Source organism: Cucurbita pepo, chromosome 7 (assembly GCF_057944985.1).
Source record: "Cucurbita pepo subsp. pepo isolate OVF chromosome 7, ASM5794498v1, whole genome shotgun sequence".
NCBI lineage: Eukaryota > Viridiplantae > Streptophyta > Magnoliopsida > Cucurbitales > Cucurbitaceae > Cucurbita > Cucurbita pepo.
The window spans coordinates 1,919,837-1,935,326 of NC_141804.1; the positions used below are offsets into that span (position 1 = coordinate 1,919,837).

Consider the following 15,490-nt stretch of genomic DNA (forward strand, 5'->3'; position numbering starts at 1 on the left):
AATCCCTACTGAATAAGAACTCTTCCACTTTTTCGTTCATCTCCGTCTTTCGGTAATTATCAAAGTACGAAATACCGAAATACATGGAAACGGCTAATCTAATCTAACCACGTTCCATGAGACAGATCAAATACATGAAAGTTACATAACTCTAGAAAGCCCGTCGGAACCTTATAACAGAGTGAAGATGTGAGATCCCACGTCGGTTGGGAATGAGAACAAAACACCATTTAATCTAACCATGTTCCATGAGACAGATCAAATATATGGAAGTTAAAGAACTCTAGAAAGCCAGTTATAAGTTGGGAAGGAGAACAAAACACCATTTATAAGAGTGTGGAAACCTTTCTCAAGCCGACGTAGTTCAAAATCCTTGAAGGAAAGCCCAAAAGGAAAAGCTCAAAGAAGACAATATCTACTAGCGGTACGCTTTGACTATTACAAGAGATATTTAGTAACCAGCCTAAGTGCATTATGGTCTAAAGTTAATGATCAGCCACCAAAAAATTCAAATATGCAAATAGCAAATTTACCGATAGTTGAAGTACTATGAAATATTAAGCTTCAAACTTGATCACAAACGAAGAGTTCCAACTATCACTGAGCCACCTTATTACAAAATTTAGATCAATGTCTCAGCTAGACTTAGATTCCGATAAGAAGTCATATTCGATCACTCGAGAATATAAGACTGGAAAGCAAAACTTTGAGAATACTATTTTTTTTAATTGTATATCCTATTTGATATCCAATTTACCGCACGTTGTGGAACGAATCGATGATGGCGTCTGCGAGGTATTCACATTTAGCTAATGATAGTCCAGCCAACGAAATCCGTCCATCCTTCGTCATGTATACATGCCACTTGTCTGTCATATGATCACTCTGCTTGAACATAAAGAATGCAAATCAACATGTTATGAAAACCCAAAGCACAAATTGCATTGTTGCCAAAACTTGAAAAAGAAATCAGATAGAACAATACGCTAGGACAGTCAGTTTCAAAAGGATATGTTAAAAAGCATATGATGTTAAATTGGAAAGTATCGTATGTTGTGTGAACAGTGAGAAAATTCATTAGTCTATAAGACAATAATCACCTGAACTTTGCTTAAGCCTGTGAATGAGAACATGCCAATCTGCTTGAGTATAAAGGACCAATCTTTCCCACTTTTATCTTTTGCGCTGAGACTATCATAGAGCTTCTGTCTAACATTCTTTATCCTTCCAGCCATCATTTCCATTTCTGCTTTCCACTCGTTAAATAGTGCTGGATCTCCAACGATATTCGCAACGATTCTAGCCCCATGAACTGGAGGATTTGAGTACATCGGTCGAGCAAGCCTCTTTAGCTGGCTCTTTACTCTAAAAATATGAAAGTATCCATTAAAAATTTATAGCAATAAAACAGAATGGACAACTTCCTACATTAATCATCATGAAAATTATAGATGATTAACCAAAGTGAATTAATAAAATATAGTTTCATTTAACTATAAAAATTATGCAAGCGATGCATCTCATATCCAATATCTTTTCTGAACCAGCAGGAGAACATTGAAGTGCCTATTTCAATGTATTTTTTTGTAATAATACGAATATTAAATATAAGCCAGGGTCTTACAAACATCTTTTATTTAGGTTCTTATGCATTTCAAGACAACAAGGAATGATAACAGACGTAAGAAATCATGGAAAGGACAATGCATAAAATTTTGCTCACTGAACCTTGTTGCTGCATCTGATGATGAGCAGATCACGTTGATAGCCCCAATCCTTTCAGCGTAAAGACCAAGATTTTTACTATATGATTGAGCAACCAGAAGCTCCAAACCACGAGCAGCAAACAGCCTAACAGATGCTGCATCGGCATCAAGGCTTCCACTAGCAAATCCCTAGAACTCGAGAGGAAAAATATTATTTAGGGTATCCTTTTTGAAGTACTGCAATTATGGAGCTCTAAAATTTTCAGGTATGTATCACCACTCAAAATTTAAGAAGGGGCGCAAACAAAAATGAGCAAGCGCAGACATAACTGCATATAGGGGCACCTAACTCCAAGTTGAAACAAAATGTTATGGTAGATGTTTTCTGTTCAAAGAGTCAATACACTACCTGATATGCAACATCGAAAAATGGAATGTGGTTCTTTTCCTGAATGACATCAGCAATTTTTTCCCACTGCTCAGGTGTTGGATCAATGCCAGTTGGGTTGTGAGCACAACCATGAAGCAACACAAAGGATCCTTCAGGTGCCGCCTGGAAGATGTATGTGGAAAGACAATGTACTGAGGAAGAAAATCGTAAAAAAGAAGAGAGCAATAAACAGAACTAGCCTCAAGACTAATATCACAAGGAGAAAATAATACGGTCAGGCAATAACCTTAATATCAGATATCATCCCGTCAAAATCCAAACCAACTGTTTTAGGATCATAATATCGGTACTCAGACCATGGAACTCTCGCATCATTGAAAATATTTTTATGATTCCCTGCAGCGAAAATTTCCTGGCCATGAAAATTTAGTTTGCCAAGAAACAAACCAAATAAGAAGTGAAGTAAACATATCAATACAAACCCCAAGTTGGAGAAGATATCAGGACTTTTGCACCAGGAAAGTATCTTTCAATAAAAGCTGCAGCAATTCTAAGAGAACCAGTCCCTGACAGACCTTGAATAGTTGCAACCTAGCAAATATGGTATAAATAAAACAAAATGGGATCACACTTACAGCATTACTACCTCACTGATTCTTTCTTTTAAGCAATAATCCATTGATATAGAAAGAAAATGGACTTTGAAGCTAAAGTTTCACATACACGCTGCTGCTTGATGACTGCGTTATCAGCTCCAAATAACAATTCTGCAGTGGCCTTATTGAATGCAGCCAGACCTTCAATTGGGAGATACTACACATAGGAAATAAGTTATATACAGAATCCTTGAAGCTGATAATAATTCCAAATAATACATTCATATGCAGTACCATCAACATACCTCTTTGTTATCTCCTCTCTCAAGCATTAGTTTCTCTACCTGTTTAATCAAAGAAGCAAAGTTCAATATAATAAAGGTTTAAGGCCAACCTCCATTGAAAATAATGATTGAATAAAAATACAAAGATTTCATTAATAAAACCCAATTGCAGAGTCGGAAAAGGCAGATTTTGACCTTTTTCACAACATCAAGCACATAAGGATGTAGCTCTTCTGTGCGGTATGCACCAACTCCCAAGTTGAGTTTGTTTCCATGCGTATCTGCTTTGAAAGCCTCAGAAACTCCAAGAATTGGATCAGGAGGAGCCATCGTTATCCCCTCAAAACGAGAAGCATTAACCGAAGCAACCATTGATATCTTGCTCAAGGACTGAAAAAAAAAAAAAAAAAAAAAAACATGCATCAATCCGCCTTTCGCTCCCCTGCACTCTACACTATCATTTTCTAAATTCTTTCGCTGAAAACTACACTTCAGTAACTCCAACTAGATAAGCAATAAAATTTAGAAAATGTGCATGAATCATGATAGCGGTTGCACAGACATCCTTCAAGAGTAAGCCAGCATGCAAAAAAGACACATATAAACACTCGATCTAATGAGCGAATAACATTTCAAGATCAACAACCAACCAAACAAACAATTCTTTAAAATAAATAAGAAAAATATTGAGAATGAACAAACAACTACCCCGATCAGCAACTGATTGAAGAGAAGTTAACTAATCAATTCCGATACAGAAAGAGCGAGAAAAATGACAAAGCATACCTTCGCCTTCGCGAACGGATTGTTTTTCTCTCGATCGATACTTAGACAGTTACTTCCAAGGTTCAACTTCGCCAGCTAAAGGAGCAGAACGCACAATTAGTCATCATTAGCAATAAACTACTACATCCATTCCAGTAATCAAAAGAAAAAAGAGATGAAAACCAGAAGACAATATCGTAAGAACGAAAGCAATAGCTAACGAAGGATAGAGAAAACCTTCATGTTCTCAAGCGAGGAAAGTGAAGCTGAAGGCGAGGCGTAAGCGAGAGGAAGGAAAGAGGACGCCATCTAAATCCACGCAAGAATCTCAGCAATGAAGCAAACAGAAACGAATTGATACAACAGCAAATCAATGAATTGAATACAGAGCTTGAAGGAAATTGGATCAGCGACAATGGAGTTCACAAGGAGAGCAAGATGGAGCGAATGAATGAGGAGAGAAGGCGATGGGTTCGAGGGGCAATTGTGAGGGACTTGGCTGCAAACGCCGGGCGTTGGTTGGATCTGTTCCCAGGGGCTGAAATGGTAATTATGGTAGCTTAAGAAGGATAAAATAGGCAATTGAGTTTATGGATTGGATTCGTGTCTTAAAATGATGCCACGTGTACGCTACTTCTCAACTCGTTTATAAATCGTAATTTCTTTTTTATGTGAAATTAAATCCAATTCAATCATTTAGCTGCATTTTTTAAATTAAAACTTTAATATTTTAATATTTAAGCTTCACTGTCTAGAATGACATAAGCCCAAATTTTTGTCTTATATTTTAATATATTTCTTAATGTTCAAAATTATTGATTTTTTTTTTTTTTTTTGTCTAAATTAAATAGTTTATACTATTAAAATTCACGATATTATTATATATTTAGATGACATATTTAGTATACTTATAGACTTCTAATAAATAAGATAAATATGCATATAAATTATATACATCATATAATTTCACATAATTTCATTATATATATAAAATAAATATACATAAATATTTATTTCTAACATTTTTTTCAAATAAAAAATGAATATTACTATAATATAAATATGCAAGAATATAATATTTTTAAATTGACATGAATTAAAGGTCAGATATTAAAGTAAAAAAGGAGCATTTTTTAATTGCAAATAAAAGTCAAATACAAAAAGTCCAAATTGATAACGTACTTACAACTTGTCTTGAAACTTATATTTATTAATCTTGAATTGCCACGAAGGGTAGACTTGGAACAATACCCACAAAAATAATGAATTCATTTTTTTTAGGAAGAAATTTAATCTTAATATTTATAAATAATAGCCTAGAGAGGTAATTAGCATATATATATATATATAGAAAAGAATATCATATTTTGAGGTTAAAGCATAATTTTAATGAGACGGCCCCTAACATATCATAACAAATAAAAATATTATTAAAATTCCAAAATTGGAATTACCAATATAAACCCTACTAATAAATTTAACATATATATATATAGTTAAGATAGTTGATGAAATTCCCCTCCTACCCTTGTAATGTACAGAAATTACCAAACGCCTTCAACAAAAAATTGCATCACTTTGCACTCGAATAATCTTAACGACACTTTAATATTAAATAATAGAAAAGAGAAATCGAACTTCTCTGCCACAACCAAGAATAAAAATATGAACGACTATATGCAATTAAGATTTAAATATTAATTTTATGTATATTATTGTAAGTAAAATATTTAATTGTTTAAACTAATAATTAAATTGTTTTTGCAAATAGACCAGTTTTATATTTTTATTAGTTTACAACCTGTGATAAATTCTGTTGGTTAGACAAACACAACTCTCCACATTAGTGTGATATTATCCACTTTGAGTATAAACTCTCAAGGCTTTGCTTTGGACTTACTCAAAAAACCTCATACCAATGAAGAGAAGAGAGTATTCTTTGTTTATAAACCCATCATCATTCCTTAAACTAGCGGACTTTCATCATCCAACACCTCCCCTTAAACAAAGGACGCCTCCCCTTAATCGAGACACAACACCTTTGGAGTCTTAGTCATTTTTTATTACCTTACTACTCTCTACAATGGTATGATATTGTCCACTTTGAGCATAAACTCTCTGTGGCTTTGATTTGGGCTTCCCCAAAAGGTCTCATACCAATAGAGAGAGTATTATTTGTTTATAAACTCATGATCATCCCCTAAATTAGTCGATGTAGGACTTTTATCATGTCATTCTTAACTAGCGAAGGGTACTATGCCTCAAGATACGATCATCTTGATAGGGATGTTTGACAGACCATGGGGAACTCCCCATGAGTTCATCAGTACAGACTTGCTTGAAACAAATATGAATTTGCAAACAATTCCCTATGAAAGTCACGAACATCATAGGCAAACAATTGTCAAATTGAATGTTCTCCCAAATAAACTTTAAATGTGATTCTTGAATTCTTAGCCAAATTTCAAAAGCCAAACATAAAATGATCATCAACCAAGACTTGCATGGTTATCAACAAACTTTAAATTATCAGTATTATTGTAGAAACAAAACATGAAATGTAGTTAGTTCAGACAATCAATCAAAACCAAAGACCCAAAAGTTTAACCAGCATAGAATATAGAAAAAGATTTAGAAACTAAAACCATACTTCGAACAAAAATGTCATCAATGACGTAGATGATGGATTTGTTCAAATATGTAAAATAAAACAGCAAGCCAATTAATATATGAATCAAGAAACAGTAGGTAAATGGAAAGCCTGGTGTGGATACCAAACTCCTTCATATGAATACTTGAACGATCAAGACAAAAATGAAACTCCCACCGATGTTAGAAGAAAAGGAACTAAACTGAAATAGGATAGTAATAAACGAAACGAACACGAGATTAACATATGAACTGAAACTACTCCAGATATATATTTAAAATAGAAGGCTAAATAGAGCTACAGGTGTTTCTCTTCGACAAGTTCTTAATTGAGTGACAAAAATTCAAACATGTAGCTCTATATTCTTTGTCTTGTCCGCATCTAATGCTTAAATAGGTTTCAAAACAATTGCGAAGGATTGAAGAGCAAATCACAAACAAAACACCTCAAAATCCGAGCTTAGTACGTCGCCAGTGCCTTCGCTTCGCATTGTACCTAAACAAGAAGCCAAAATGCAGCGTTAGATTTAAAATCGAGAAGTACTGAAATGATAACATGGAAGAAACCAGAAAGGAAGAGTAAACACCTGATGGTATTGTCCGTCCTAAGGCGGATCCAGTGAGGAATAGGCCTGTTCTGCCTCATCTTCTTCGCCAACTTCTTCTTGATTCTGAAGGTCTTGTGAGACGGCTGCGCATGATTAAGAAAACTTACATCACAAAACCTCACAAAACCTCACAAAACAAAAATCAATTGAAAGTACAATGCAAAATAAATCGAGAGATAAAATGCAGAAACGAAATCATTTCAATGAAGAAATAGTTACCATCTTCGAGATTCGGGAACCGGCTGCGAGGGCTTCGGACAGTGAACAACGAGCAAAAACCCTAATTTCAGAGAGAGGGTGAAAGAGGAGATGCGCCTTTTATATGAACCGCCAAAACCATGCTGCCCGGGAAATTAACGAGAAGTCTCGGTCCAACCCGGACAATATAATGGGCCGATCCATAAAACATATTCATTGGGCTCATATACCCAAAAGGCCCAATTTAAAATTTTAAAGTTTTTTTTTTTTTTTTTTTTAAATAAAGTTAGGAACAGACCGTGAAAGAGTGGTTAAATAAATAGGTTTTATGGTTGGAAGGATCGTGACGGACAAATGAGAAAGAGACACGTCAGTATATGTGGCGTCAGTCAAATACCCATAATCAACGGGATTGATGGATAACAACCAGCCATGGGCGTCACGGTCACGGATCGCAATGATGGACAACCGGATTGGAGCAGGTACGAAATTGGGCCCATGTTTGGTAGTTAGATAGCCGGGCCCATAATCCGGATGCCGCCACGTGGCACTAATACACATTTTAAATATATATATAAACTTCTCAAATTTGTCATTCTTTTGTACTTTTTTAATTCCCGAAAATTATTAATATCAATATCAAATTAATTAAAATAATTTATTACTTCCGACATTATAATTAAACCATAACAATTTAACGTTAATTAAAATTTATTACATACTAATTTACGCTATTATTTTAAAAGTAGCTTTAGTAAAATTAAAATAAAGGGAGAATATATATATATATATATATATATATATATATATATATATATATATATATATTTTTTTTTTTTTTTTTTCAGGTAAAAATGCATAAAACTCTTTTCTATTGGATAATTCCGGTGAGATCCAGTCAGTTGAGGAGAAGAAATAAACATTTTTTTATAAGAGTTTAGAAAATTTTCCCTTAACATGAGTTGTTTTAAAAATCCAGAGGATAAGTGATATGAATCCAACCATAATGGATTCTAGCTCGTTGAATCTAAGAGTTATTTATTATTTTAACTAGCTCGTGGGTGCAATCATCGAAATTTTGCATCCATCCCATAATGGATTCTAGCTTCACAAAATTCAGCATTACGGACGCTTATCAACAAGCCTAAAAGAAAAAGTCGATAAGGACAATATCAGCTAATGGCCCGAGAAAGTCAGAAATCCAAATAAGACAATATTTGCTAGCTGTCGGCTTGAACTATTATAATTCGACTTCATATCGAAATCAATTTCTTGGAATTTCATTCGTCTCGATCCATGGTTAGATATCTAGTCATGATATTGAGGTTGTCAAAGTACTTAAACCACCCCTCCTTAGCCCTTCTCCCCCACACTCCCTGCTCGCACTTGGGGAGCTCGCACAGCTCAAGAACGGTATCAATGGCGAGGCCTCAACAGCGGTATCGAGGCGTTCGTCGACGGCATTGGGGGTCTTGGGTTTCCGAAATTCGACACCCTTTATTGTAAGTCACAAGCTAATAATTTCAGTTTTGTTTTCAATTTCTTATGTGCTCTGCTCTGCTGCTCTGTTCTTCGCAGGAAGACCAGAATTTGGCTGGGCACTTTCGAAACGGCCGAAGATGCAGCCAGAGCCTACGACGGAGCCGCCCGGCTCATGTGCGGCCCTAGAGCCAGAACCAATTTCCCCTTCAACGCAAACGATTCCAATTCTTTTGAACTCTTCTCTGCAAATTTGACCGCCAAGCTTCACCGGTGTTACATGGCGTCTCTGCATTTGACGAACCCATCGCCGCAGAAACCCGCCATGCCAGTGACGACGGAGAACGAAAGGGTGGCGGCGGCGGCGGCGGTGAAAAGGGGTCAGACGGAGATGGTCGCCCATCAGCCGTTTGAGGCTCTGGAAGAGGATGATATTGAACAAATGATTGAGGAATTGATTCATTATGGGTCTATTGAGCTCTGTTCCGTGATGCCGCCGCCGCCGTCTCAGGCGTTTTGATATTTTATTAAAATTTTATAAAAACCCATTTTGATCCAACTTTGGAGAACGAAACACTCTTTGTAAGGGTGTGGGGTTTCTGTCTGTGATATCCCATGTCGGTTGGGAGGAAAACGAAACACCCTTTGTAACGGTGTGGAAATCTCTCACTACTAAACTCGTTTTAAAACTTTGAGGGAAAACCCGAAAGACTAAGCCCAAATAGGACAGCTAGTGGTGGGCTTGGGCCATTACAATGTCATATGTATATATATGTAGGTGAGGCGAAAATTGGGTAGGAAAGGGACGGAAGAATATGCTGTTTGAGATTTTGTTGCTTTGTTTAAACGAGAATTTGCTGTTTTGTTTGAGATGGGTCTTTACGTATATTTGATGGTCGTTTAGTTTAGCTAGTCGTGACAAAAAAAAATCCTCGATTTTACTCGGTAGACTGAGAATACCCGACTTATCAGACAACTCGAGGCAGAGGGAAAAATCCGAGGGTTTGAGTGTCTTAAGTGTATGGTTCTTAATAAGGAATAAAAGGAAGAAAGTGAGTCAAACATAATGATGCCACACACAATCATGAATCTCATGCACTCCAATATAACAATCATATCCACTCATTTATTTTTACCGTTGCTTTTCGAATTTGCACGATATTAACAATTTATAAATAGCATACTACAGTTCTTCGAGAGAGTATGTGCAATGTGAGTTGAGATCGGTCTAGGTCATATGGATTGGTCTTACCAATCTCGAACGTGGGTCTAGGTCACATTAGGGGTGTACATTCAACCTAACAACCTGGCAACCTAGACCAACCCAACCCAAACTATAAGGGTTGGGTTGGGTTGGATAAGCATTTCGGGTAGGGTTGGGTTCATTTTTCTGAACCTGAATTGAATCGGTGCGGTTTCGGGTTCGTGAGCAAAACCTTCGATTTGACTCGAATCAAATAAAAATAAATAAAATGTGTATTAATGGGTTTGCCGCCGTGTATTAAGGTCAATTTCTCTTCATATTCTAAGATTGGATCCGAATAATTATAAATTGTGAATAAATAAAACTTAAAAAAAATAAATTGACGACCCAACCCGAAATTAGAGGGTTGGGTTGTGAAAAGTTTCGGGTTGAGTTAGGTTACCAATCCAACTAACCCGAACTTTTGGATTGGGTTAAAAAAATCTCCCAATCTGACCCAACCCGGACCATGTACACCCCTAGGTCACATCGGGCTTGGTTAGCCAGTTCTTAATGAAAGTGTTGGGTCATCACATTGACTCGTCTTGAATGGGCTGGCCTCGTATTCTCGACATACTCTCAACTTGATTTTTCTTAGAAAGAAGAAATTTTAAATTGTTTTTTTAATAATTAATTTAATTTAAATATCTACCTATACCTAAATCCTACCACTTCCATTCATGAATTTGTAATTGATGGGCCAATAACTTGGGCCGTTTCAAATTCATGGGCCGGCCCAATTGTTTAAAGGCCTGCTTACCTCAGCCCAATATTTAATTTTTATTTTGGATTAATTAATTAATTTCTTGTATAAATTAAAAGGATGATAAAGGGTTAGGCCAAGGATGTGAAAAGGGTTGGTAGTTAGGTACCCAACTGGCACTAACAAAATAATAATAATAATAATAATAATAATAATAAAGTAAATAAAAAGTTATTTAATTATGACGTAAATGTTGAAAAATAAAAAAAATAAAAAAAATTAAAAGTAATAGGGTTTTATAAACTTGTCCTCCAAGTGTAAGGAATCAAAGCACATGGGGGGTGTGGGGGCAACCAAACCCTGTCCTTAAGTTTCACTTCTATACAGCTCGTATGCACCATTTGGTCGATAAAACGGCCCCATCACCTTTTTCTGACCTATTAATCGATAGTAAACGTCAGTTGCTGTTAAATTATGCTTATTTTGACGACTTATTCTTTACAAAATACAGAACTGAGATCATATGAACTCGAACATGCATAGTTCAAAGCAAGAACATGTGTTTGAGATTCGAATCACTTTACAAACAAATTTGATTATGTCAAACTTGAATGATTCTAAACTACGTAGAATTACAAATTTTGACTAAAAGAAAATACAAATGTTCTTTAAGTGTATTTTTCTGAGTCAATTTTAGAAAAATAACATACATGACTTTATAGAATATGAAAACAAAACCCTTTTCGAGACATTTCAAAAGCGGTAACCATCCTAATTTATAACTATAATTAAAAGTAAATAAAAATTCTTAAAATTTTAAAAATATTAAGGAAAGACCATAAATCTAGATTTTAATCATTTATCACAAATTTGTAACCATTTGATAATAAATGGAGCTTCACTCCTTCAAGCACAATTTGTTTATGTGATGTCCCACATTGGTTGGGGAGGGGAACAAACTACCATTTGTTTATGAGGATGTGAAAACCTTCCCCTAGCAGACGTGTTTTAAAGCTCGAAAGGGAAAGCCCAAAGAGAACAATATCTGCTAGCGATAGATCTGGGCCGTTACAAATGGTATCAGAGCCAGACACTAGACGATGTGTCAGCCTTCTCGCTGTTCCCTGAAGGGGGTAGGCACGAGGCGCGGTGCCAGTAAGGACGCTGGCCCCAAAGGGGGGGGGGTGGATTTGGGGCTTTCTCGCTGTTCAATGAAGGGGGTAGGCATGAGGCGTGGTGCCAGTAAAGACACTGGCCCCAAAGGGAGGAAGGAAAGAGTGCCAGTGAGGACGCAACCTTCCCCTAGCAGACACCTTTTAAAGCTTTGAGAGGAAGCCCAAAGAGGACAATATCTACTAGTGGTGGATCTGGACAGGCTTTGATGCAACCTTCCCCTAGCAGACGCCTTTTAAAGCTTTGAGAGGAAGCCCAAAGAGGACAATATCTACTAGTGGTGGATCTGGACGGGCAAAGCCCAAAGATGACAATATCTACTAGCGGTGGATTTGAAAAAAGGTTTGCACATCCTTATTAATGGTGCTTCGTTCTCCCGTCCAATCGATGCTGGACCTGGAAAATGAGGTGGAGGACAAAATTGGTTGTAAGATATGGGATGGAATACAAGAAGACACACAAAATCAAAGATGTTTGAAGTGTTAGATATCCAAACCCAAACACAGACAGCTTTTAATCAAACCTCTTTTTCCTCGAAATTTCCTACTCAGAATTTACCCTTAATTTTCACTTTCCCTTTTTTTTTTTACTTAAATTAAAGACTCAGTTGACTTGGCGTTAGTCAACCCAATACCAAATTTAGTATAAATTTTAATTTTCATAAAATTATATACGTCGAAATTACAAAAGACGGCGGCGGCGCCAAAAAAAAAAACCAAACCAAACCAAACCAAACCAATAACTCGACGTCGGCCGTGAAGCGCAAAGACCGGTCCACTTTTTCTTCCAACACGGTTTCCTTATAATTTCCCGTCTGAATTCTAAATTTTAATATTTCTCCGTTTGACTTTCAATTAATTTTCGGCCGGACGGTGCCCCGACCCGGGTCCCATTTTTTGCACCGTCAAAGCCGTATTCCCTAATTTCTTTTTATATTTTTTTATTTTAAAAATAATATAATATTTAGACGAAAATAAATCCCCAAATATAAATCCCTTTCTTCTTTAGTCCTTTCCGCTCAATTCCCCCAATGTCTCCTTCCTCCCCTTACGCCGCCTGTTTCCGCCCCTCCCCTCCTTCCCCGCCGCCGCTACCTCCGCCAATGTCCGCCCAGTCCAACCTCACCACCGCCCTCTACCAAACCCCCACCGCCGCCTTCTCTCTCACCTGGTCCCGCTCCCACCTCGCCCGCACCCTCCACCTAACCTCCGACCGCCAACATTCCTTCCTCCTCCGTCTCAATCCCTTCTCCTTCTGGAAGAAATCCGGCTCCAAACACCTCTCCGGCGACCCATCTCTCAAAATCTTCTGGGATTTCTCCCGGGCTCGTTTCGGGTCGGGTCCAGAGCCGAGATCCGGATTCTTCCTTGCCCTCGTCGTCGACAACCAAATGACCCTTCTCGTCGGCGATTTGGTGAAGGAGGCGTACGGAAGAACCAAAGCTTTGAAAATCAAAAAGCCCCAATCGCTTGTGCTGAAACGAGAACAAGTTATTGCCCATAAAATTTACTCGACCAAAGCGAAAATCGGCGGTAAAATCCGTAATATTCAGATCGATTGCGGCTACAACGACGACACGCGCCTCTGTTTCGGCGTCGACGATGTTAAGGTTCTGGAAATCAAGCACCTGAAATGGAAGTTTCGTGGGAATGAAAAAATCGACGTCGACGGCGTTCCGGTGCAGATCTCGTGGGATGTTTATAATTGGGTGTTCGGCGATGAGAAGGATCAGTCCCACGCGATTTTCATGTTCAGATTCGACGGAGAAGATGATGAACAGGAAGAACAGAGGTTGGATACGGCGTCGTTTAAGAAGAGTGAAACAGAGCTCTGGTCGACGAGAATGAGCTCGTCGTCGTCGTCGCTGTCGATGTCGTCGGTGGGTTCCTCCGCCGGAAGCTCCTCTGTTCTTGACTGGACCACCGTGGAGGAATCGGAGCTCAGCGGCGGCCCTTCTGCGTTTTCTCTGCTGATTTACGCTTGGAAAAAGTGAAGAACATCAAATTGGTAATATCAAATTTATTTCAAACATTATATTTCATTCATTCGACGCATAGATCTAACAAAATCGCACATTCTTTTTTTTTTTCTTTTTTTTTCTTTCTTTTTTTTTTTTTTGTTCTTGGGGAATATGAATTATTGTACTATACAAATATCCAGATTTTTTTTTTAATTTTTTTATTTTATATTCGAAATTGTTCTTCATATGAAATTGTCAGATTCTTTTTATTTTATTTTATTTTTATTATTAAAAATAAGAATAAAATTAAGGGAAATAATGGAAGATTGAAAGTATTGGGATTCTGTCTCTATGAGGTGTTAGAGACACGTGGAAGCATTGGAATGGTTTTATTTGATTGGATTCTCGTGATGTGGCAGTGGCGGATCTAGACCGTCAATGTGTTGACCACGTGGTTGACTGTGATTTGATGGAAGGAATTATTTCGTTTTTTTTTTTTTTTTTTTGTGTTACCAATGGAGAGGAGCTGTTAGTTCACGTGGCAGCGATGAGGTTTGACTGTTTGACCAAGTCTATTTTCTTAAACTTGAAACACTTAATTAAATTAAAAAAACTGGAAATTAAATTATATAGTTTGTTTTACTCTCTTTCTTGTATGTATAATGAATCTCTATATGCCCTCATTTTCTAAAACTTTCTTTTTAAACCGAGGCCAGAAGCTCGAGCATACGTCGTTTGGCCGTAGACGATACAAGAACGAATTGGCTTAGCTCACTTGTCGTTGAAAAATGAGTGCCGCACAATCGCAAGTCCGCTGTCATATGAGTGCGATTGTGACAAGTGGTATTTTTGAAACACTTCCAAAGGTATTTTTGAAACAAAATATTAACTATTTCCATTCAAAGCGAACCTAAAAATATAAAGTATTATTAAAACTTTTGAAAGTTTAAGGATATTTTTATTAATTTAGTCTATTTCGGCGGTGATATCAAATTCACTCGTAGGGTACATATAGTATCTAAAGAACAAGATTTGAATCATTTACTCACGATTCACAATTATATATATATATATATTTTTTCTTAAAACGAAATTTCATGACTAGATTTGTTAGAGGTAGGATCTCGAGCACTAGCAAGCAACGTACCAAGCTCGATATCAATTGAGATGGGGTATGGATGGCCCATTTTCTTTGATTTTTGCTAACATGTTTGGTACAATATTGACAACCAAACGTACACAAGTCTATCTCAACTCAACTCGAAGCTTATATCGAGACGATTAGTGTTTTAGGAAGGAAAATTTTGAAAATGGGTCCTTCAATTTCGTCAATTTTTTATGACTGACCATTGAAATATAAAAAGTTGAGCTCAATTATTGCTTCAACAAGCCCGCTCCATTGTTATCCTTTTTGGCCCATTGCAACCAACTCCAAGACATTATCTTATTATTATTTTGTTTCTTTTTTCTCAAACTCCACTTCATACATGTTCACTACTGGCACACCACTTAAGGTCTAGCTCTAATATCATTTGTAACACTAGAAGTAGAGTCCTCACGGGCACACCGCTTGATATCTAGCTCTAATACCATTTGTAACACTAGAAGTCCACTACTAACAGATATTGTCCTTTTTTGGTCACTGGCACACCGCTCGATGTCTAGCTCCAATACCATTTGTAACACTAGAAGTCCACTACTAACCGATATTGTCCTTTTTTGGCTTTCCCTTCCG

General features: G+C 37.0%; 4 protein-coding genes across 4 annotated transcripts; 2 read left to right on the forward strand and 2 right to left on the reverse strand.

Annotated features, from left to right (window-relative positions):
- Positions 1-536: 536 nt before the first annotated feature.
- On the reverse strand, positions 537-4,251 carry LOC111798959 (aspartate aminotransferase, chloroplastic). Its single transcript, XM_023682318.2, has 11 exons — positions 3,980-4,251; positions 3,764-3,838; positions 3,173-3,367; positions 2,999-3,037; positions 2,821-2,910; positions 2,580-2,688; positions 2,384-2,493; positions 2,116-2,259; positions 1,729-1,895; positions 1,101-1,365; positions 537-885 (listed from the first exon to the last, which is right to left on the reverse strand). The coding sequence occupies exons 1-11, from the start codon at positions 4,049-4,051 to the stop codon at positions 754-756; spliced, it is 1,398 nt and encodes a 465-aa protein (XP_023538086.2). The 5' UTR covers positions 4,052-4,251; the 3' UTR covers positions 537-753.
- A 2,388-nt stretch (positions 4,252-6,639) lies between these two features.
- LOC111798910 (large ribosomal subunit protein eL39) lies at positions 6,640-7,363 on the reverse strand. Its single transcript, XM_023682260.2, has 3 exons — positions 7,219-7,363; positions 6,979-7,082; positions 6,640-6,887 (listed from the first exon to the last, which is right to left on the reverse strand). The coding sequence occupies exons 1-3, from the start codon at positions 7,219-7,221 to the stop codon at positions 6,839-6,841; spliced, it is 156 nt and encodes a 51-aa protein (XP_023538028.1). The 5' UTR covers positions 7,222-7,363; the 3' UTR covers positions 6,640-6,838.
- A 1,151-nt stretch (positions 7,364-8,514) lies between these two features.
- On the forward strand, positions 8,515-9,557 carry LOC111799233 (ethylene-responsive transcription factor ERF003). The gene is made up of 2 exons (XM_023682693.2): positions 8,515-8,699; positions 8,776-9,557. The coding sequence occupies exons 1-2, from the start codon at positions 8,617-8,619 to the stop codon at positions 9,194-9,196; spliced, it is 504 nt and encodes a 167-aa protein (XP_023538461.2). The 5' UTR covers positions 8,515-8,616; the 3' UTR covers positions 9,197-9,557.
- A 3,239-nt stretch (positions 9,558-12,796) lies between these two features.
- On the forward strand, positions 12,797-13,824 carry LOC111798704 (uncharacterized). The gene has a single exon (XM_023682009.2). It carries the CDS (start codon positions 12,826-12,828, stop codon positions 13,786-13,788), a length of 963 nt encoding a protein of 320 aa, XP_023537777.1. The 5' UTR covers positions 12,797-12,825; the 3' UTR covers positions 13,789-13,824.
- The last annotated feature ends 1,666 nt before the right edge of the window (positions 13,825-15,490 follow it).

Coding starts and splice junctions, on each gene's coding strand:
- LOC111798959 (XM_023682318.2), bottom strand. CDS start 4,051: ATGGCGTCCTCTTTCCTTCCTCTCGCTTACGCCTCGCCTTCAGCTTCA. Junction 2,689..2,820: donor CAGTCATCAAGCAGCAGCGT/GTATGTGAAACT, acceptor CATATTTGCTAG/GTTGCAACTATTCAAGGTCT. Junction 2,260..2,383: donor GGATGATATCTGATATTAAG/GTTATTGCCTGA, acceptor TACATCTTCCAG/GCGGCACCTGAAGGATCCTT.
- LOC111798910 (XM_023682260.2), bottom strand. Junction 6,888..6,978: donor AGGACGGACAATACCATCAG/GTGTTTACTCTT, acceptor CTTCTTGTTTAG/GTACAATGCGAAGCGAAGGC.
- LOC111799233 (XM_023682693.2), top strand. CDS start 8,617: ATGGCGAGGCCTCAACAGCGGTATCGAGGCGTTCGTCGACGGCATTGG. Junction 8,700..8,775: donor GAAATTCGACACCCTTTATT/GTAAGTCACAAG, acceptor TGTTCTTCGCAG/GAAGACCAGAATTTGGCTGG.
- LOC111798704 (XM_023682009.2), top strand. CDS start 12,826: ATGTCTCCTTCCTCCCCTTACGCCGCCTGTTTCCGCCCCTCCCCTCCT.